Source organism: Dendronephthya gigantea, unplaced genomic scaffold (genome assembly GCF_004324835.1).
Source record: "Dendronephthya gigantea isolate DGI-Jeju-01 unplaced genomic scaffold, DenGig_1.0 000009F, whole genome shotgun sequence".
Taxonomy (NCBI): domain Eukaryota; kingdom Metazoa; phylum Cnidaria; class Anthozoa; order Malacalcyonacea; family Nephtheidae; genus Dendronephthya; species Dendronephthya gigantea.
The window spans coordinates 3462268-3484523 of NW_021163019.1; the positions used below are offsets into that span (position 1 = coordinate 3462268).

A 22256-nucleotide genomic window follows, 5' to 3' on the forward strand; every position below is an offset into this window, starting at 1 on the left:
AAAAATAATTGACTTTCTTAGTCTTTCTAAGTGCATGTGATGGTAAAAATAATTGCCACAGTAATAGCATGATTATAGACGACCGTATTCTTACATGTATAAGATCAAAAATTAGGTGTAAAAATATTTTGTTTATGCATGATACAACACATAACACATTGCTCTAATTAGGAAATTGGCTTTCTAAGTGCATGTGGATGGTAAAAATAATTGCCAGAGTAATAGCATGATTATATACGACCATAGTTAAGTCTTACATGTATAAGATCAAAAATTAGGTGTAAAAATATTTTGTTTATGCATGATACAACACATAACACATTGCTCTAATTAGGAAATTGGCTTTCTAAGTGCATGTGGATGGTAAAAATAATTGCCAGAGTAAATGCATGATTATGTACGACCATAAGTTTACATGTATAAGATCAAAAATTAGGTGTAAAAATATTTTGTTTATGCATGCTACAACATAGAACACATTGCTCTAATTAGGGAAATTGACTTTCTATGTGCATGTGATGGTAAAAATAACTGCATAACATGTATAAGATCAAAATTTAGCTGAAAAATATTTTGTTTATGCATGCCATAGCATAAAATACATTTGTCTAATTAGGGAAATTGACTTTTTCTTGCAAAACCAGTTGAGTAAATTATAAATGCAATATATTATAATAATTTTTTATTTATTTTTATTTATCAAGTAAAAATAGTTGCTAAATAGTTAGCAAGTTTAGTTAAATATTACCGGCCGGTATAGACAGCAGATAGTTTAGTTTGGATAGGATAGTGAATAGTAATAGTTTAGTTTAGCTATGCTCTATAAGAATTTTTTTACTTCTAATCTATCAGAGTGTACATTGAAACCTGGAACTTTAATAAATTTTTATTTATCAGTTTTTATTTTCGAAGCTCGTGGGAAAGCATGAAAATTGCATATAGAAATAGAAATAGTTGATATTTTGATGGTTACAACAAAGTTTAATTAGAATAAATTTTGTGAATGCAATAATTTATAATTTTCTATTATTATCATATATTATTATGCTGAAATATCACCGTAATTCTTCTAAATTGGGTTTCTGGAACTTCAAGAATTTGTTCTCGTTTTTGAAAGGAGTTGTCTCTAGTGTTTTTTTTGATTACTTGTGTATGAAATGTTGCTTGCAAATAATCGACACAATGTGGAGTAAAGAGTAATTTGACTTCGTCTACAATTGTACTGATCTCTATGTGTATTATCATGTTTGTCAAATCTTTGAACTGATCTCTAACACCTCACATTTGAGTAGGGGGCAGCTATACGCGCTCGATTTTTTTTGCCACTGATCTCCATATTACCACTGGATGACATTTCGTGATTTCTTTATCTGATCTCTATGTAGTATCTAGTAACTGAACAACGCTATTGCAACTGATCTCAATAAATCAATAGGGATATCGATTTGACCAGGTTAAATAACGATAGTCGTCGATTATAACGATGGATTTCTGATGATATAGATTTAAATAATGTTATATTGAATTACTACAAGCCTAAGTAATGCAATTTTTTTTTAGCCAGGTTTTATAACAATATTAAGATATTACTAAAATCTTTTAAGGACTTGCAAAACCAGTTTGAATAGATTGATGCAATTTCACTTTGGCCAGGTTTTATAACAATGTTAAGATATTACTAAAATCTTCTAAGGACTTGAAAACCAGTTGAATAGATGAATGCAATTTTACTTTGACCATGTTTTATAACGATGATCATATCAAAATCCCCATTACCCATAGGTATATTTTTGATGCCATTGCCTTAGGCATGTTATGTCAATTTCAATAAATCTTTGTGCATGTTTCAGACCACCAGGATCATTTGACAAACCCTTAAAAATTGCGTGGCAATTTTTGAGGATTGGTCAGATGAAAAACATTGATAATGTACTGCCGTGAAAAATAGTCCACATGGTTGCCAGATTATCTCTAAAAATTGATAAAATACAAGTACAAAAATAACTGGCAAACCTGCCCCAATTAATTGTTGCGGAATTTCCAACTAAAAATAACCAAAATGTCGGACCAAACCAGTTAACTTGAGATCCGGATTTCAAGTTGTGGTCAGGAGGGTTTTTCTCCGGGCACTCCGGTTTCCCTCCATTTCATGTTTGGCAAAAAACAGTGTCCATGTCTGGGGCCAAACAAAGATCTATAGTGAATTTTATTTTTTCATTAAAAAGGGCTTTTGGTTTGGCCTCTGGGTTAAAATCCCAGAACACTGCCTTATTGTGTTAAAATGCAGCGGCAACTGCCCTCTGTCCTTTTTCTCACAGGTGCAAGGGGGGACAAAAGATGCACTCACTTCTAGGGGGGAGGAGTTGGGGGCTCTGGGATAATCCATGTGACCATGTCCAGACCAGTGTTGGGTATTTAGAATATAGAACATTGGAGGGACCACTGAGCTATATTAACACGGACTGAGGTACTTACAATTAAGTAGTTGCTTTATTTTGGTTCTGCTTTAAAGATGAGGTAAAGTCCGTTCTGCGCATATATTCCGCGCATCAACACATTCCATCAGTGGGGGAGCAACTTTTGGAATGTTAATGATATGCGATATTAGCGCGTTGTATTACAAACGGCAGTTCGGGAGCACAATTATTTTATTTTATGTCGCAAGGCGAAGAGGCTCGAATTGCGAGTGACGAAGATAACTTATCTTATCATAAGGCTGCTAGAAAAAGGCAATAATATGCTGAAAGGAATGCTCCAAGAATTTACTTGTTGAATGAGGACCGTAATAGATGGCGGGGCTATTTGTCGTCGCTACAGACGCTACGGTACCTTCTCGCTTGTCCTACAATTACAAATATATAACGTTTTAAATAACGGCCGGTTTATTTACAAGCTTCGCTTTATATTTTCTTCAAAATATAACAATATCCTCTTCAAAATATGATGTAAAATAAGCATATTCATCACAGATTACAGCCGGTCGAGCGAGAAGAAAATAAGAAAATTATAACGACGCATACGTTCATGTAAAGATTATATAACCAACGTAAACAAACATTGTTATGCGCAGAATATATGCTCAGAACGGACTTTACATCATCTTTAAGTATTTGCATTTTGCAAGTTTAGAGGTGTGTTTGGCGGAAAAGTTCTTTATTCGTTCTCAGCATATTATATAGCTCAGTGGTTCTCAGCCCCGCCTACGCGGTTTTTACAACGCCATGAAATCCAATATGGCCGCTGCATTCAGATTTAACTCCTAGTAATATTTGGTTCCAAAAATGGATAAAAAAACGCAAGACAAAGAATTTGAGGATAAGCATGAAGAACATGATGAAGAAATGGAAGATGTTGATGATGATGACGATGAAGAGGAAGGACAGCTTGAGATACAAACTCCAGAGGATTCAGAGAAAGATGCAGGAAAGAAGAAAGGAAAAGGCAAGAAATCTGGAAGAACTAGTTTGAGTGGCCGTGGTGTCACGCTTAAAATGTTACTTGATGATGGAGTGTTAGCTGTTGAAGAAGGATGCATGTCTATTGATTATCTGGTATGAATAATTCTGCTGTGCCTTGGATCATTACTTTGGAAAAATTCCCATACTTTTCAATATACACATGCATATTCACTTTTTTATGTCTAGGGTCAACGATTTGTTGCAGATCTTCTAGAAAATGGCAAAATCAAGTGGGAAGGTAGTGAGAAACTCTTTAACTCACCATCAGCTTGGGCTATTCATTGCAAGAAACTTGTTAATCCTACAAAGAAATCTGGCTGTGGTTGGGCATCTGTATGTATAGACAGTATAGTGTGTTTTCTTTATTATAGAGTCTGAAGGCAGTACATAGTCCTGTTTTTGGACAACAACTTTTTGCTTAATATTTCAGGTGAAGTATAAAGGAAAGAAACTGGATCAGTACAAGTCAACTTGGTTTCGAAAACAAAGACCTTTGTTTCAATCAGACAAAATTTCTACACCAGTAACTGTAAGGTTATTTAGCTCTCATTAACCTATATTTTTCTTTCCTAATTTATAATTGCATTTTTTTTGTGTTTATTTCAGAGTCCCCCATCTGTAATCCGAACACCAGCCATATCAACCGCACTTAAACTATCTGGGAAAATAGACACAACTTCTGCTGTCATATCTCCAGTCTCAGATTCCTCTCGACCTTCATTGTCATCACCAGAAGGATTACGAAATTCTGAGAAATCTACTCCCACATCAAGTTATACAAAGATTGTGAGCCCTACAGACTCAACATCCAAGAAAGAATTATCACAAAAGATCAAAAATAAAACACAACGTCAACAGAAGTATGTGGTATATGTTGCAAATTCCACATTTCAATAATTCTTTATTTCTATATTATTTTCCACCCATTGCAGGGAACGATCTCAGGATGGCAAGCGAAAAGGTAGTTCCTCACAAACCTCAAAAACTTCAGCCCCAAAACGAGATGTAACAGCTGTCCAATCAGGTCAGATATACAATATATTTTTATATGAAAATATCAAAACTTTTTTGATAATACAGCTATAATCTATTAAGAGTCACATAATGAAACAAATTAATTGAATATTTGGCAGATCTTGCTGATTTATCATCATTCACAACTCCACGGAAAACAAAGCTTGTCTCTTGGTCCAGGACAACTGTCAGTGTATCTGAGGTGCGACCTGACAGGTATGTTTAGCTCTTGAAGTATGCTGAACATCCCTGGTTGTCCTTTCATTTCTGTACTGTATTTATTTTTCTCAATATAGTGATCCTCAGACCTTAGTGCAATGCATCAACTTCAATCAAATAAAAAAGACACAACCATTCACTGTTTCAATCAACACTAACACTCTAATGTTAATGGTAAGGAAATATCTTTTGGCAACAACACAAGATACAAATGTATATTGGGGTTGTTGCATAACATCATGCTGACATGGTTGTGATGTAAAATATACTTGTGTCTTTAGGATTTACATTGTCATTTGACTACCGGTGAGGTTGTAGGATATTTAGGAGGCTATTGGGATAGAGATAAACACAGTAAGAAAATCAATCTGCATAATTTGAATGAAAATATTTACACATGTATGGTATTGCTCAATAATAAAAGAACTGTTTTAATTTCAGGTATACAAATTGTTCAAGCATTTCCAGTAAAGTGCAGATTTGCCAACCAGAAAAATGCTGATGTTGTTCAAGAAGAGGTGTGTTTTCATGATACCAATTCATTTGCTGCAAGATAGCCATGGTCTAATGTTGATCGCTTTAATATCAGTAATTTTTTTATGTTTTCAAGATTCGTTTAGCAATGAGGGTCCGTGGTTTAACTCTGGTTGGCTGGTATCACAGTCATCCGACATATCAGCCAGATCCATCAGTACGAGATATTGCAGCTCAACAACACTACCAGGCCTGTATTAAAGTGGAGAAAACATCCTATGAACCTTGTGTTGGGTTTATTGTTTGTAAGTAAAATGGATGGATGTACTGTGTAAAGATACATATGTAAAGAGCAGATAAACAAGTATTCCCAAAGAAACTACTACTTATTATTAGAGCAGTTTTGTTAAGTTAATAATCTTTTCTCTAACAGCTCCTTATGATCCACATTTATCCTCACGCGAGTCTCTCATCAAAGCATTCTGGGTACACATAACCTCCAACCCAGGAACACAGACTTTCTCATTACCCATGGAGTTAAGTTATAGCATTGAACCTAGTGGATTACTTACTGATGACCTGCTTACTGAGATGGTAAGATATACTACAAAATCTCAACATACTAGGATTTATAGCAAAAAGTCTGAATGGCCGGTATTTTAATAACACCTGTGTATATATTTGATGTAGCGTCATATATGCTCTTACTACAAAGGAAGTCCAGACGCAGTTAATTTTGCAGAATGTTGGCTAACAGGAGTATCATTCTTAGATAAAGTGAAGGTGAGCTGTTACCAAAATGCATGTACTTGTCATTATTATGAAGTAATACTTTAAACATGATTTAATTGGGGTTGGCTCATTTATTTTAGGCATCGCTAACAAAGAAGTTTCCTAAAGATCAGTCTGGTCGATTAAATAATTTTATTCACATGTTACTCTCTTAATTCTGGCTCCACCCCTAGTAAATGAAATGGTCATAAATTAATATAAAATTTTCATTTTTAAAAAACCTTTTACATAACCAGTGGCCTATGTCATCTTAGCAGCCTTGAACAAACTCTTAATTGGCAATGATGTGATGGAAGATAAAAACTTGTTTGATGTCTTGTCTGGCAGGGATAATTTCTATTGCATCTGCATTTCCCCCACTTTAGTCTTACTTTACTTAAAAAAGTCTTTACCGGCAACCTAGGTGCCTACGTACATTGTTTTGAGTTGCAGCTATTAGATAATGCCATAGATGCATAGTCTCATAGTGCTAGGATATCATTATTACATATATTGTACATGTCAATAAATAAATAAAACTTTATGTTTTCCAATAAAGTGCCTGGGTACGAGGCTGAGTGAGGCTTCCAATGCTTTCTTCACCTCTCGACCAATCAAAAGCGTTGTTTATCTTGCATTAGAGAGTCAGAATAATTCGTCGACGTGTTTCAATATGGCGTCTAATATGTCCATTTTGCTCTTGTATTTGAGCTCTTGTATACACTTGCTTCACGGTGTTCCTGAACCTGGTGTGAAAGAGTTTACTTTGGATGCGGTAATGCTCTTATTTATTTAATTAAAATAGTACTTGTACCTTTTTTGCATAGAATTTCTTGTGTTTTAAAAGCGCAAGTGGAATAGTGGATATTTTCCTTTTTGCAATAAATAAAACGTACTTTAATTTCAATAACAGATAATAAAACAAGAACTTGGTTTATAAAACCAGAAGATTAGTATGTTACAACGAGTTTATGCATAAATACTGTTGTAAAAGTTGTTTGTTTGCATGTGACTTTACTTAAAGATCAAATTTCATAAGCTGTTGTTAAAAAATTATGTGACTCCTACTGCAATTAAAGAAACTCGTGATTATTATTTATAGAATAACAGATTTAAATCATTTGCCAAGAGTTTGTTCAAGGATGCTAAGATTACATTATTTGGTAGGTCAATGGAAAATATCACACTGAGTTTTTACCAATTTTGATATTTGATTCCTGCAGTGGCCAGTATAATCATGGCATTCTTCTGCAGCATGCAAATTTAATTTGAAAGCATGATGTTAAACCCAGGTTCAAGAAAAGGTGAGGGGCAACAAACTAACTGCATTAAAGGTCCCTATTGACAAAATTGTCAAAACTCACATCTTGTATTCTGGCCAATTTTGGTCTTCCAGTCTTTCATTCATACAAATGCAATATCTAGATGATTTTCAACTTGTTATTAAAAGGTTTGCTCAAGCCTTTTTGTCAATACTTGTATAAAAACCTTGAATAATTTGTGTGCTTGTTAGGAAACATTGTTCCCATTCCTGGTGCACCAACATCGATTACAGTTAAAAAGATTTCATTGAAGTGGCAACTGTTTTACTCAAACTGTGCTCAGTATTTTATTCATATTGGAGTGAGTGTTTCATAAAACATTATGGTTAGTTTGTCAATTGTCAGTTAATCCATGGTAATTTATTTCCAACAACATTGATATACATTTAGAGCAATCAGCTCAAAACATTTCCTACTGAAGCAATTCCTGGTTTTCCTCATATAAAATACAAAAATGGCACACTCGAGTTGGACAGCAAAACTTTGAACAGCACAAAATTTGATTTGGTATGTGATACTGCATGGATTGCATTTTTTGGCACGATAAAATTACAAATGAAGACACTTTATTGGTAACACTCTATAATTTAATAACAGTTTGTTACTAACATTATGTATGATAATTATCATAATAGAATGCTTGACAAACTCCTGCTACATATTGCTCATCTCAATTGCTTATAATTTGTTCTAAATCATGACAACAATTTGCAAAATTAACCAGATAAGGTAAACCTAAAAATTCAATTTGCACCCTTCAAGAATGATATTTGGTCAAGTAATGTCTCAAACATAATGTACGTGAAAAGGGTCTCCCTGAGAATAAGAAAGATTAAGAGAGCATGTTTCAATGTGAATGAAAAGGGGAATTAGAAGAGAATACTCCTGTCCTAGCCATCTTTGTACAGTATTAGGTATATTTTAATGTTGGATTATCATTTTGTCTATAGGAAAGAAAAATTTGGAGCAAGGCCGCTAAAGAATTTGTTAGACCAAAGACAACAACCCAGGTTGCAATTTCAACTGTGTTAACTTAGGAATTAAATTATTCCGATTTTTATTTATTTGTATTCACTATATGCAATCAGTAATTTTCACATGTTTCCAGAAAGAAAAACTTTCATCTGAAAAAGAGCGTCATAAAAGAGGTGCCCCAAGTGTAAGTTGTTCACTTGCTGTTCCCCATTATTCACGATTAATATAATAACTGACTGTGATTTTTATAGGGTAATGGGATACCTGAAAAAAACAAACCAAGACATAAAGATGTAAGCCCTAATCATATTTCTATAGAACAGTGGTTCTTAAAAATAGAAATATAAAAGATTTAAAAAAAGACTAATTCTTATACAAACACACTTTTATAGCGTAAAAAAAACCCTGACAAAAACGAACAAACACACCCACCAAAAAAGGTAAGACCTAGTCATATTTCTATAGAACTGTGGTTTATTAATATGAAAATATAAGATATTAAAAAAAATATTCCTGTTCAAATTTATTTTTTGTAGAAATTATTCTGGTTGAAATTTATTTTTTGTAGAAAATTGAGAAAGTAAAAAGTAAAAAACAGACTTCTACAAAACCAGTAAGACTTCCCCTGTGAGATGAAGTTCATATCATGGACATAGATGAACGTTCCTGAATATTTCATGAATGTCCAGAAGCATCATGTTTGTTCATGAACATTGTTTATGAACTGACTGTCAAAAATGATTTCTCGGACACTTGATGAACTGTCAAGAACATTGTGATTTTCACAGTTGTGCTCATAAAAATTCACAAATTATGAATAAATCATGAATATTTAATTCTAAGTATAAAGTTTTACAAACCTTGATTCCTTTGGCAAACTAAACTATTTCTAATAAATTATTGAGACATGTTTTTTGCATTGAACTGGAAATAGGCACCATATCATGTTATATGACGTGATTTATAAAAATGACTCACATGTTAGTGGTGGTATTTGTGAAAGATTGTGGATGTGTGTTTTAGACCCCGAGGCAAGTACCAGGAATTGATGGAAATTACTTTTTAATAATCAGCGTTAAAGAAGGGGTTCTTGACGGTGTCAAGCTTCAAGGTATTGTAAAATTCTGTGCAAATGTGACAGTACAATAGTCAATAGATTTCAACAGCTCTATCTATATATACCAGTAATATGTATTGTATGCTAGTGCTTATGGAGTGTAGTTATTATAGATTTGCTTACCAATACATCTTTCCATAGTTAAAGTTGACATGAAAATGAACACTGGATATTTGTCTGCTGCTGAATGGCCACTTTTGCCTGTAAGTATATAAAATTGTAAATTATAGATTATATAGATTACAGTATTTTTGTCTTGTATGGATCAATACTGCAGGCCAGTTAGGTAAATATGTGGGTAGTAAAAGTGTTATCTATGTAGAAGCTATATACTGTAGCCTGTCTGCATATTAGCCCAGGCCAGTGCAATATTGCATGACTTAAAGTTCCATTTGAAGCTCTGACTGTATCCAAAATTGGTCAATTGTACTTGCATGTTCTTGGGGTTTTTTAGTTTTATGGTGCAATGTCCTTGGTGTACTTGGCCTATGGGGTGGTTTGGCTCATTGTTTCTGCCTGCCAATGGAGAGAACTCCTTAGAATACAAGTAATGAAAATTATTTTATTTGTGTGTTTGTTGTGACTGAGATGAATATATGTCACACTTTTTCAAAACAAAGACAGGAATTACAGGTGTTTGTTTGCTTTGATTGAATAACCACAACTGGGCTAGATATATGTTATAAAATGAGACGCTAAGTTATTAATTGGTGATCTTTTCTTTCAGTTCTGGATTGGTGGTGTTATAGCACTTGGTTTGTACAGTATACATATACATTTCTAACTTAACAATATGTTCCAGGTCCAAAATCATTGTTTAACATTAGCCTCATTTGTAGGTATGCTTGAAAAGGCAATATTCTTCTCTGAATATAATAATGTGAATAACACTGGAGTGCCAGGTATATTTCATCTGTGTAGTCTGGGCTCACTGGTACAAGTTTAATGTTAGTGTGTCAGTGAAAATTGAAAGTCAAATGTACAATATGTTGCAATACTTGTAGTATGATAGAATGATTATAATATCATTAGCCTAGTTGGAAGTACATTTAGCAACCTTAATTTAAGTAAATTGTGTCTTTCTTTAGTCCAAAAATATTGTTTGTGTCATTGTATCTTCACAGCTCATGGTCTTGTTGTGTTAGCTCTTGTTCTTTCCTGTATCAAACGTACTTTATCAAGAATTCTCATTATAATTGTCAGTATGGGTTTTGGAATTGTCAAGTGAGTAGGAATTAAATATTCTCAAGGTTATAGTTTGATCTGACACAAATATCTGGTTCTAAATTGTTCCTTTTTCATTAGACCTAGACTTGGTTCAGCGCTTCATCGTGTCCTAGGAGTTGGCTGTCTATATTTTGTCCTTAGCATTGTTGAGGGATTTTATAGAGAACATTCGGTACAAACATTTATTTTATTGCATAAATGTACCCTGAGGTTAAAACATATTGGTTGTAAGTGAATGGCTATTATAATCAATGAGAGATTTAAACTGTTGCAGAAGTTGAATGGCTGGCTGACTGTCTGTTTTTGAATGTGCCATTTCAGGTGAAAGCCGATGTAAACCGTAAGCAAATGATTGCATCAGTACCATTGTCAGTCTTAGATGCTGTCATATGTTGGTGGATTTTCATGTCATTACTACAGACAATGAGAACATTGAGAATACGAAAAAATCTTGTGAAGTTATCACTTTATCGGCACTTCACAAATATCTTAGTTGTTTCTGTTATAGGTAAGAACAAATGTGACTGGTGGCTTTGGCAATATCTTAAATGTCAAGTATTTAACACATTTTTCCTCATTGATGTTCTATTTTATTTGGTATATATAGCTTCAGTGGCATTTATGGCTTGGATGATCAAGGCTCATAATTTCAACAGTTGCATTAAGGTAGTGTAGACAAGCTTTTGTGGTTCAACACATTTAATTCCATTATTATTTCTCATTTCATTTTTATGGATTAGGACTGGAAAGAAATTTGGATTGATGATGCATTTTGGCATTTTCTCTTTGCTCTTATACTTCTTGCAATCATGGTTTTATGGAGACCAACCGCAAACAACCAACGGTAGTTTACTGTTATGTGTGTTTTTATAGTTTTAATTGATCTCTTAACAAAATAATAAATGGCAGAGTATACTAGATTGTGTGTGTTTTTCTAGCTATGCATTCACTCCATTGATTGATGTTGGAGAAGATGATGATGATGATATGACATTGTCAGATGCTTTCCGTAAGTCAATCCTCAGTTTTTTCTAAACAGTAAATGTCTTCAACATCAAATTTTGAGTTTTGAACTTTTTTCCTCAACAAAATCAGGATGACTTCACCAGCTGAATCCAGATCTGTTTTTATGTTTACAGAAGGCATGAAGATGAGAGGTAAAAGTGATGGAGATGCACCCAGCCGGGCAGAAAAACAGAGAAAAAAAGCAGTAGGTAGCATTCATATCAGCAGTCTAAGCTTCACCTGGCATTGGGGAATTATAATGGTCCTGCAACTATTAATATTCTGTATTAAAATAGATTGTTCAATTTATAGTGCTTGGTTCTAAAATTTTGATTGGCCTTTTTTTAGGAAGATGATTTAAAATGGGTTGAAGAAAATATTCCAACATCCGGCGGAATTGACACGTACGAGTGTTAGCTAAGATTTTCAACTCACAAAACATTTAAAAAAACTCTTATAACCCCCTCTATGCAGCCCTGGAAGGGTCATATCCACGCAAATAATTAACCATAAACTACAGTTGGTAAATTCATGACATATTGCTTGAGAGGTTATTAAATTTATTCATTCGTCTAGGGCATTACCATCACTTCTGGATTCAGATGAAGTAAGATCTCTTCATTTCATAAAACATATACCTCATGTCTTGTTGGTTTTCTTAAAAAACACAAAGGCTAACTGATAAACAAATTTTTCATGATAGGAGATGATGACTACAAAGTTGGAAATGAGTAAAATGGAATAAAGGAAGAATTGTTAGAGTTGATAACAAAGTAAAATGTAGTATAACCTGTCCACATCAGTTGTCAGAAGTTCATTGAACACATCCAATTTTCAGTAAACAAAATTTCATGAATTGGGTACATTGTCTTTTAGGCATTAGCCATAATTTTAACTCAGTCTTCATTTGCTAAACAGCTATTCAGAAAATAAGAAAATAGATAGCCTAGCTTACTTACTCAGTAAAATATGATCTTTTCATTAGTGCATCCTGTGAGTGTCTTTCCAACCTCTGCATGAAAGTTGTGTCTGTCATGTCATTATGGATAATGTAATAAATTAATGGTGAGATTTTATTATAATCCTCAGTTAAATAAAATAGACAACTATGCCACCTATTAAGTGTCTCATGGTTGGTATTCAATGTAGGGTGGTTAATACAGTAGTTTTATGTTATTAATTGCACTACAGGAGCTTATTCAGTGTACCAAAAACTATTTTGATCAAGGCTTTATTTATTTATTAAGAACTAGGTATTACATTTCTAGCAGCAAATGAAATGACAAATGCTGCTGTTTCCCATGGAATGTTTAGACTTGACTATGTACAAATTAGTGTTATCTTTAACTAGACTGTTTCAAAAATTATCCTTCAGATGCTTTCTGTTGGTTGCTATTATTAGTTTCAGATGATGCCGCTACATGAGTGGCAATTGAGTTAGTTGAGTTTTGTGACATTTGAGCTTGAAGAAATTGTTCTTGGTCAACCTAAAACAAGCAGAATATTTTCTAGACATTCCTATGGTAGTAGTTTGTAGTGGTTTAGGCAGTTATATGATGGATGAAGATGTGCGGAAAATACAACTCATGAAAAGCAAGTCACATATTCTACCTGGGCCTGTTCCAATCGTGCTTGGGCAAAAAGTGCTTGCTGTTGTCGTAGAAGTTCCTCCTCGGGAATGCCCTGATCATGAAAGTTGCAGCAAACAGTAAGTGACATACGTAGGTATATTAAACCCTTTCAAGTTGTCATCTGAAAAAATATCATTTTGATTGCCAAACATACCAGGTTTTCTAAACGGTTACTTCCTCGTCTTTTACTCTGTAAAAGCATACAAATGTATTATTGCTAGTCAATGAGTTAGGGGATAGTAGAAACAGGTTACTGCCAATTTAGCATATATACCTTATAACTTGTACAAATGGTAAAAAATGGAAAGAATAAAGCACTCACTGTAGCTTGCTTCTTGTAGTCACTGTAAACAGACTGGACCTCTTGAACATAGGCTGTGAAACCTAAACTCTACAAAATAAGAGTATAAAATATTTAACAATGAAATTTTGTGTATCTCCTGAGCACAGTTTATGTTAAAGGAACCTCCAGTAGGTTCCAATCTACTTGTTGAACCCTAGTTTATTTGTGACAAGCTCACCTTCAGTGCATCAATTATATGTTCTGGGGCAATTGTTTTCTTTGCTCTTTGCTTACAAACTTCATTTGCTTCTGATGAAACAAGATGAATAAACTCTAAAAATTGAAAAAAACTCCAATATTATATAAATTGTATATGATACCATAAAAAATAGATTAATAATCATTGCCAAGCTATTCCCTCTCCCCTGGTTGGTAAAGCAGTAGTTTAAATATACTGTAAAACAACATAGTTCTGGCCAATTTTTTTATTGTCTATAAAAATCTAACTGGTACTCAATAATACCTGTACAACAGTTCAAAATTAGCTCTCTGGCATCATTTGAAACGCGAACATTTGGGATCATCTCTTTGATTAACTTGTTCACCGCAGCTAAAAAACGGAACATTATTAAACACACAAATTTCAAGAATCTTTGAATTGTTTACATTATCTTCTCTGCTAATTTGTTCATACAGCTTCATTTAACGACAGAAAAGGCTAAATGTTTTTATTCGAGCTTTAATTTACCTCTAGGCAATGTAACATCGTCTTCCTGACTAACGCCAGGAACATCAAAATCCGCCATCTTGAAATTTTTTATTAACGATTACGGAAACGTCATGTAATACTAAACTATAATGATATTTCACACCGGATATTATTATTCGGCGAATTTGGGCCACCTATGGCCAAACTACTCATTCGAAGCATATATTTGTGATTTTATTTTTCCAGAAAATAATGTGGTTTTTGTAAATTTATTTGCTTTATTCTTGCAAACATCGTATATTGAGATGAAAGAAGAGGTTACTGCAAAGCGAGTTGCTGTTATTGGTGGTGGTTTGGTATGTTATTAATAGTATTAACAACATTATGGCATGTGTGGGGTTGCAAGGACACGTGTTCCAACCGTGTTTCTTACTATGAAAAACGTAATGTTGGAAATGTTGTCATCAGTTTGCGCGAAGATTTGTGCGTGTTTGGGCTCAATTCTCAACCTAATTTCCATGAAACAATCTACCCTTGTGAAATTTTGTTCATTTTCTTTTTGTTCTAATAGAGAGGGAGGGAGTGGGAGGGGTTGTTCCACCATATGTTGTATATGTTATAATTCTGATGTATACTATCACCTATAACAACGGCTGAAAGAATACTTTAATCATCATATATAATATTTCTAGGCTGGTGCTTTAAATGCAGTCTACCTAGGCACTCGAGGGTACAAGGTGGACATTTATGAATCAAAAAGAGGTTTGTAAAAATACCAGCAGGTATCTAGTATAGTCTAATATTAAATGTCTTGTCAACTCCCTAAAACATGCCTTTATGTCTAAAAGAATTGATTAAACAATTTGACAAGGCAAGTAGATTTAGTTAAAAATAAATCTTGCCCTTGGCACCTGCGATCAGTTGTGTTTAATGAAATGCATCTGTTATAGACATCCGAGTGTCAGATAAATACAAAGGTCGTAGTATTAATTTGGCTTTGTCAGCAAGAGGTCTTGCTGCCTTGGAAAATGTTGGCCTAGACCAAATGGTAATTTGGAAAGTACCTCAGAGAGCTAGCTGCATGATAGTGCATTGTTTGTATCATGTACTTGTCCATTTTTTTAAATTTGTGTACTGGTAATATGATAGGTTTTATTGTTTTAAGGTAAAAGAAAGCGGAATTCCAATGCCAGGACGTATAATTCACAGCATAAATGGAAAGACATCATTTATACCTTATGGAAAGAAAGGGCAGGTATAAAATATTGGGATGCCACTGAACATATTTAGAACATATATAATTACATTTATATGTATATTTTTGTTTTATTTAGCATCTGTTTTCAATTTCAAGGAGTCAATTGAATAAAGATCTCTTGACAGGTGTTTTTTTGTTGTAAATTAAAATACTTCTGCACATTAAAAATTATACCTCTAAAATAAATGTATTTGTTTAGCTGCTGAGAACCTCCCTAGTGTGGATTTTCATTGTGAACACAAACTGGTTAATTTGGATATAGAAAACACCAAATTAAATTTTAAAGTGTATGTTTAATGAAAAAGTAATCTTGCATGCATGTCATTCAATATTTTAAAAAACTTATATGTAAATTCTAAATGGCCTTAATTTCTTTTACTAGATGTAATGATATTGATAAAGAAGTTGATGCAGATGTTGTATTTGGAAATGATGGTGCTAATTCAGTAGTGAGGAAAGAAATTATGAAACGAACCAGGTAAACATTTTGCTTTTTAATATGATACAGGATTGACAATTTACTCTGGTTAATAAATATGTCATTTTAGACTTAATTACAGTCAGGAATACATTGAACATGGCTATAAAGAGCTTGCTATGTTACCCAAGAATGGGGAGGCAAGTGTGTCTGAAGTTAATTATTTAATTTATTCATTTAATATTTCATCACCACTAGTACCAAATCCTGACATTCCTGTATTAATTTATATTATTTGTTTTAGTATGCAATGGATCCAAATGGTTTGCACATTTGGCCAAGACAAACATTTATGATGATAGCTTTGCCAAACCAGGTATTATAAAATATTACTAAATATTATCTTGATCATCATTATACTATAGGTTAATTTGAACTCTAATCAATGAACTATTTATTTCCAGGACAAGTCATTCACATGTACACTCTTTATGCCTTTTGAGATGTTTCATAAAATCATTACCAAGGTTTGTATGATCCAAGTAAATAGTTGTAGATCCGTCATGAATATGCTCTAAATGCAGCTTTGTTCAACTTCAGGAAGATGTCATTGCTTTCTTTAAGAAGGAGTTTCCAGATTCAATTCCATTATATGGCGAGTATGTGAATTTAATTGATTGTTGCTGTGAAATGGCATCTTTTGTGACATTTGAACATAACATTAAATAAACAACATTATATATGTTTTAGAGAACATTTAATCAACGAATATTTGACAAACGTTGTTGGCAGTATGATATCAATTAAGGTTAATTTGTGCAATTAATAAGTAAATGATTTTTCATAACCTTATAACCCTGACATAGTGTAATTGTAGTGTGATCCATACCATGTTGAAGATAAAGTGATATTCTTTGGTGATGCAGCTCATGCTATGGTTCCATTCTATGGCCAGGGAATGAATTGTGTATGTACACCTGCAGATTAAACTGGATTACTATATTAAGATAAACTCTTTCGCTAGTTAAAAAAAGAAAATTAGACATTTTTTTAAAAGTTTTTCTGCTCATATACTTTTATGTATTTTGTGTAGGCATTACAGGATGCCATGATATTTAATGGTTTACTTGATGAATTTCATGATAACATGGGTAAATATGATGAGCATCAAACACATTAAAATCAGACCCAAATTAGAGTCAGAGACCAATATCTGATAAATATTGACCCTTATGGGAAGATATTAACTGCAAACGGAGTTGATATTCACCTTGTATCTGATATTAACCTCGGAATGATATTGATTTGAAAAAATTTTAACCTTTTATCCGATATTGACCTTGGAGTTATAATCTGATCCAACGTTCCTTTTTTAAGGACTGGCCATGCAAGCATTTTCATCCTCAAGAAATTTGGATGCAAAAACAATTTGTGATTTCTCAATGCAAAATTATATTGAAGTATGTTGTTTAGAAATCAGTTTTATTCTAGTTCCACCTGACTCATGCACTGAAGTGTATTATTTTATTTTCAGATGAGGTCATTAGTCAACTCTCGTTTATTTCTCGTGAGGAAACATGTTGATAATTTCTTGCATTGGTTGATGCCCAGGACATTTATACCAAAGTATACAATGGTATAATTTCATGTTAACTGTATAACTTTGAATACATGTAACAACCTCAATAATGATTATAACATTTGGTTTTATATATAGGTTGCATTTACTATCATCCCTTATCATGAGATCTTGGCCAGAACACTTTGGCAGAATAAGGTATTTTCTGTCTTTTATTCACACTCGTACTGTTTTAGTCACAATTCAACGAGTCTCCATTATTTTCACAGGTTATTGATAGAATAACACAAATACTTGGAGTCTTGTTTGTTAGTCTTGGGTTTATAATAACACGTAAGATATATCATCGACTCAAATAACTCTTACCTGTTAACTAAAAAACTATTAGTTCACAAAAATAGATTCAGTAAGATGTAGTTTTAACTATTATTAGTGAAAACTATTATTAATAAAATATCGAATAGGTTTGAATCCAGGATACGTTATAAAAATCGCGCAATATACGGGCGTAGCAAGCCTATAGTTAATAGTTTTGGAGAGACATGGTTGATTTTTTACTCCAATCTCAAGCTAACTCCTGTTAGTTTTTATTAAATCCAGGACTAATTCTGATTCCTGATACAGGTATTATAAATTGCGTTAGTCTGTCTCTACCAATGAAAAGACGTGTTTGACAGCGTAAAGTATTGACAGTTAACAGAACGCAACTTCTCACCAACTGTGAAATAGTCATCGTAAGAATCATTGCCTTCATTGTTTCAAAAAAGGTGGCAAACTGTTACATTGTTAAGTAAAGTCGTCTTTTATTTCCCTCACGATAGGAAACATAATTTGACAAAGAGTTTTCGTGCCGAAAACCCTATATATCACCTTATGTCAAGATTATTGCATGCATTTTGTTTAAGGAGATGGTCTTATTCACTGTTCTAGTTACCGCAAACCTGTACTTTGTAAAACTCACATCTCTTTCGTTATTAAAGCTTGCCCAGGCTAGCACATTTTGAAAGTGATTTTATATATTATACACACGTCAAACTGCGTGCCCTTTCAAGCGTAATAAACATGCTAATATAATGCAAGATTCAAACAGTGAAGACATGTTCATATCATGTTGATTCTATCAGTCTGTATAGCTTGTTAATAGTTCAAACAGCTCGGATTAGAAAACACGTAAAAAGAAGATTGTGGCCTGGGTTACATCATGAATGATGGAATGGAAACCTCAAGTAAAGGGTCCGTGGCGATTGTTGGGGCCGGATTGGTATGTCCACTTTATCAAATCAATTACATTTAGAGTTAAGTTGAGCGTTTAATTACAGTCACTTGTAAAAATACCCTGCAATCGGAAGAAACCGTTGTCTATAAACCGTTGTCTGAAACGTGTCTTGACTATACCGTCATTGTTGAACGTAGTCTTTGAAGAGACAATTGGTGACAACTGCTGCTTTCTTGAAATTGTCCATGAATGTATGGAGTAGTTTTGTTCTATATACGGTTATCTATTCGAACCCGGGATATTATTTGAATAACCTGCTTGCCATAACAAAACCACTTTTCATGTAAGGTGAAGGTATAAGTTTTCAAAGTTTGTATCTTTCCATCTTACATTTTCTATCCTTGTTTGATGGTTTGCATAAGTGCATGTTAATTCCAAATTATTCATGTAAACTTCATTTTTTTAAAACTCGTTATTATGCTGACGCTCTCTTACGGGTTTCTGATCTCTCCATTAGGGGATAATTTAAAGTACAAGTGATTTAGACGTGGGAATTGTATTTCATTATTGGTATTATTTTTCTTAGGTTGGGGCATTGAATGCAATTTATCTTTCAAAGAGAGGATACACTGTGAATGTTTATGAAGCACGAAAAGGTGAACTCGTTGACTAGGCACGATCACTTTCATCGAAAATTATTAACAAACGCTTTGCTGTTTATTTAGATGTAAGAACACAAAATTTTTTCGAAGGAAGAAGCATCAATTTGTCATTGTCCACACGGGGGCTTGAGGCTTTAGAAGTAGCCGGCGTTTCAGGTCCGGTACGTTTGATGAGAAAGCAGCTGGTTTGTGATACATTGGAGGTAGATGAGTGGTTGATATTTGTGATGCATGCGTAATTTTTACTTTTTAAGATTTTGGAACAAAGTGTGGCGATGTATGGTAGATATATTCACGAAGTATCTGGCAAAACTAAAGTTATGATGTATGGAAGCAATGGAGAAGTAGGTTTTCAGCTTTATTTGATATAGTAATTTAGTTATTTCCTTCTGCAATTTTTTAAATTTTTCTTTCACAGCGATTACTCTCCATTAACAGACGAAAATTAAATGAATATTTGCTTATTAGTAAGTGAAGTACATGCCCGTGATTACAGACGCTGGAGCCTAATCAAACGTAAAACAGTACGGCTTTATTTTTCATGTTTTTTTGTGTGATTTATAGTTGCTGAAAGCCTTCCAAATGTTAATCTTCATTTTGAACACAAGCTCACGTCAATTCACCTCAACGAGGCGACCATGACTTTTACAAGGTAAATTGAGAACCATAAGACCCCAGAGTTCTGTTCTGAAGTTTTTGCACTGCAAGAACAGCAATACATTGTTGTGACGAAAATTTATGAATTGTGCGTTCACTCAATTCCGCAGACCTAACCAGACAACTGTTGAAGTTCACAGTAAAGCAATAATTGGTAATGATGGAGCATATTCGCTTATCAGAAGGGAGATGTCAAAACAACCGTGGTAACTCTTGTGTTTCCAAAAACAAGGCTATTAAAATTATTTCACGCTTTGTAATGAAGAGCATTATTCGTTGTTTAGGTACAATTACAAACAAGAATATATTGCTCATGCTTACCAAGAACTGAACATTCCTCCTAAAGATGGCGAAGTAAGAAAGAAATTATCGATATTTTTTAGCACATCTATTTTCGGTAATTGTATTTTTCACATAGTATGCAATGGATCATCGTTTTCTTCATGTCTGGCCACGGGATTCCTTTATGTTGATTGCCCTGCCAAATAAGGTACCTCATTTTTATTTATAATTTAATTTGAAGAAAGCCACAATAATTCATTTCTCTTTTTCTTCAGGACGGTTCATTCACTTGTACTCTCATTATGCCTTGCAAAATGTTTGATGCTTTGAAGACTGAGGTAAAGTTAATAATTTACATTTATTTATATATATACTTATGGTCGGTTTCTTTAGTGTGATAATATTCTGTTTGCGTAGGATGATCTTTTGACGTTTTTCAAGAAACATTTTCAAGATACAATTCCTTTGATGGGCGAGTAAGTAGCAATCTGATCTATAGATTTGCGCTGGATATATTTTATAGAGTAAGCCTTGTTCTTTCTTTTTAGAAAAAAACTGGTAGAAAAGTTTTTCTCCTTTCCTCCATCTCCAATGGTTTCAGTAAAGGTTGGTATATATAAATAAATATAAGTATAAACTATAATAAATATAAAATAATAATGGGGGCTCATTTCTACAAGTGTTACTTGGTTTAATTTAATTTCCAAATATTTTAGTGTAGTCCATATCACGTTGAGGACAAAGTGATTATAATGGGTGACGCAGCACATGCGATGGTACCATTTTACGGACAAGGAATGAACTGTGTAAACTCAATTTTTAATATCAGTGATATTTGTTAATAACGGAGATCATGGAGTGATATTTGTTAAATTATTATTTCTATTTTAGGCATTTGAAGACAGCTTGATTTTCAATGACTTTTTGGATAAGTACAATGACAATTTTGGTAAGTCATTAAATAATCGATAGCATAAGAAGAGTGCAATATTATCTTTAATATTTTTAAATATTGCTCTGCTTTATTTAAGGCGAAGTATTTGAACAGTTTACGTTGACCCGATGTCCAGATGCTCACGCTATTTGTGATTTGTCTTACTACAATTATCTTGAGGTAAAAATATCTAAAGAGCGTTGTTGCTTCACTGAAAAAAAAACGTTACTAACTGGCGAAATACTGTCTGGCTCAATAGATATGACCCGTTTTTTTTAAAGATGCGAGCCTTACTCAACTCTCGAATTTTCTTCGCAAAGACATTCTTGATTAAGCTTCTGAACTGGCTGATGCCTCGTACGTTCATTCCTCTTTATCACATGGTCGCCTTTTCACGCACTCCATACCATAAAGTTGTGTCACAATGGAAATGGCAAGATAAGGTATTAAACTGATTATGATAACACAGAGGTTTAATAGTCCAAAAGCTGTTAGTTTTGACAATGCATACTGAACAAGATTTAGATGACAATTTTTACTAGAATGGCTGATGAGGCTGTTACGAAGAAATTCGACTAATTTTCTTTTCTATTTTCAGATTGTGGTGCGATTAACTTGGATAACGGCGACCGTTCCATTGATAGCAGCTGGCGTGATGATCTTGCGAAGAAGTTTGAGCAAATGATTTTGTATTCGTACATATCAGCTTGTTATAACGGCATAAACTTACAACTTTCTGGCTTCGAGATAAATTTATAAGGGCTGTATAATTGTATTTTATCTGCTGTTACGTGGCATCTGAAAATATACCTTTTATAGCAAACTAGTTTCATTACTGCGCATGTTCTGTCCTTATGATCAATTTGTCGCACAACCTTTGCGCCTACGAAGGAAAGGTAGTATATACTATTGGTTGATCACAGGGACTTGCGAAAAGCTACTGGCATTTCAGGTCTAGGGGGCCTCCTTTACTCTCTCTCTTAGACTTCCGATCCACCTATAAATTGATAACCGTGGCTCCTCGGAAAGGCTCGGATACCGTGGC

General features: G+C 33.6%; 4 protein-coding genes across 6 annotated transcripts; 3 read left to right on the forward strand and 1 right to left on the reverse strand.

Moving 5' to 3' along the window:
- The first annotated feature begins 2318 nt into the window (after window positions 1-2318).
- Window positions 2319-6516, forward strand: LOC114517450 (MPN domain-containing protein-like). 3 transcript variants are annotated; one of them, XM_028537186.1, is made up of 14 exons: window positions 2319-2467; window positions 3264-3551; window positions 3645-3791; window positions 3889-3987; window positions 4065-4318; window positions 4391-4482; window positions 4592-4688; window positions 4769-4865; window positions 4973-5045; window positions 5133-5209; window positions 5302-5470; window positions 5599-5759; window positions 5856-5948; window positions 6038-6516. In XM_028537186.1, the coding sequence occupies exons 2-14, from the start codon at window positions 3282-3284 to the stop codon at window positions 6110-6112; spliced, it is 1704 nt and encodes a 567-aa protein (XP_028392987.1). In that variant the 5' UTR covers window positions 2319-2467; window positions 3264-3281; the 3' UTR covers window positions 6113-6516. The 3 variants fall into 3 exon arrangements, with proteins under 3 accessions (XP_028392987.1, XP_028392985.1, XP_028392986.1); XM_028537184.1 differs by having other exon boundaries at window positions 3195-3551; window positions 6038-6509; XM_028537185.1 differs by lacking the exon at window positions 2319-2467 and having other exon boundaries at window positions 3193-3551; window positions 6038-6509.
- Window positions 6517-6550: 34 nt separating this feature from the next.
- On the forward strand, window positions 6551-12689 carry LOC114517449 (transmembrane protein 87A-like). Its single transcript, XM_028537183.1, has 23 exons — window positions 6551-6711; window positions 7039-7099; window positions 7450-7559; window positions 7649-7765; window positions 8209-8268; window positions 8367-8417; window positions 8485-8526; window positions 8626-8673; window positions 9257-9344; window positions 9492-9553; window positions 9805-9897; window positions 10078-10105; window positions 10190-10252; window positions 10475-10574; window positions 10656-10749; window positions 10899-11085; window positions 11185-11243; window positions 11318-11421; window positions 11516-11586; window positions 11717-11787; window positions 11931-11986; window positions 12159-12189; window positions 12286-12689. Exons 1-23 carry the CDS (start codon window positions 6610-6612, stop codon window positions 12325-12327), a joined length of 1740 nt encoding a protein of 579 aa, XP_028392984.1. The 5' UTR covers window positions 6551-6609; the 3' UTR covers window positions 12328-12689.
- Window positions 12690-12804: 115 nt separating this feature from the next.
- LOC114517460 (protein Dr1-like) lies at window positions 12805-14309 on the reverse strand. The gene is made up of 7 exons (XM_028537199.1): window positions 14245-14309; window positions 14020-14106; window positions 13735-13829; window positions 13536-13604; window positions 13368-13403; window positions 13194-13265; window positions 12805-13069 (listed from the first exon to the last, which is right to left on the reverse strand). The coding sequence occupies exons 1-7, from the start codon at window positions 14300-14302 to the stop codon at window positions 12947-12949; spliced, it is 540 nt and encodes a 179-aa protein (XP_028393000.1). The 5' UTR covers window positions 14303-14309; the 3' UTR covers window positions 12805-12946.
- Window positions 14310-14415: 106 nt separating this feature from the next.
- On the forward strand, window positions 14416-22028 carry LOC114517663. The gene is made up of 35 exons (XM_028537447.1): window positions 14416-14561; window positions 14898-14967; window positions 15156-15253; window positions 15371-15460; window positions 15540-15588; window positions 15663-15750; window positions 15846-15941; window positions 16012-16081; window positions 16186-16257; window positions 16346-16408; window positions 16482-16540; window positions 16632-16689; window positions 16759-16848; window positions 16975-17032; window positions 17259-17341; window positions 17416-17517; window positions 17599-17658; window positions 17730-17817; window positions 18642-18721; window positions 19263-19332; window positions 19402-19499; window positions 19593-19682; window positions 19757-19805; window positions 19903-19990; window positions 20106-20201; window positions 20280-20349; window positions 20414-20485; window positions 20553-20615; window positions 20695-20753; window positions 20826-20883; window positions 20994-21083; window positions 21169-21226; window positions 21309-21391; window positions 21493-21654; window positions 21810-22028. The coding sequence occupies exons 1-35, from the start codon at window positions 14511-14513 to the stop codon at window positions 21894-21896; spliced, it is 2718 nt and encodes a 905-aa protein (XP_028393248.1). The 5' UTR covers window positions 14416-14510; the 3' UTR covers window positions 21897-22028.
- Window positions 22029-22256: the final 228 nt, after the last annotated feature.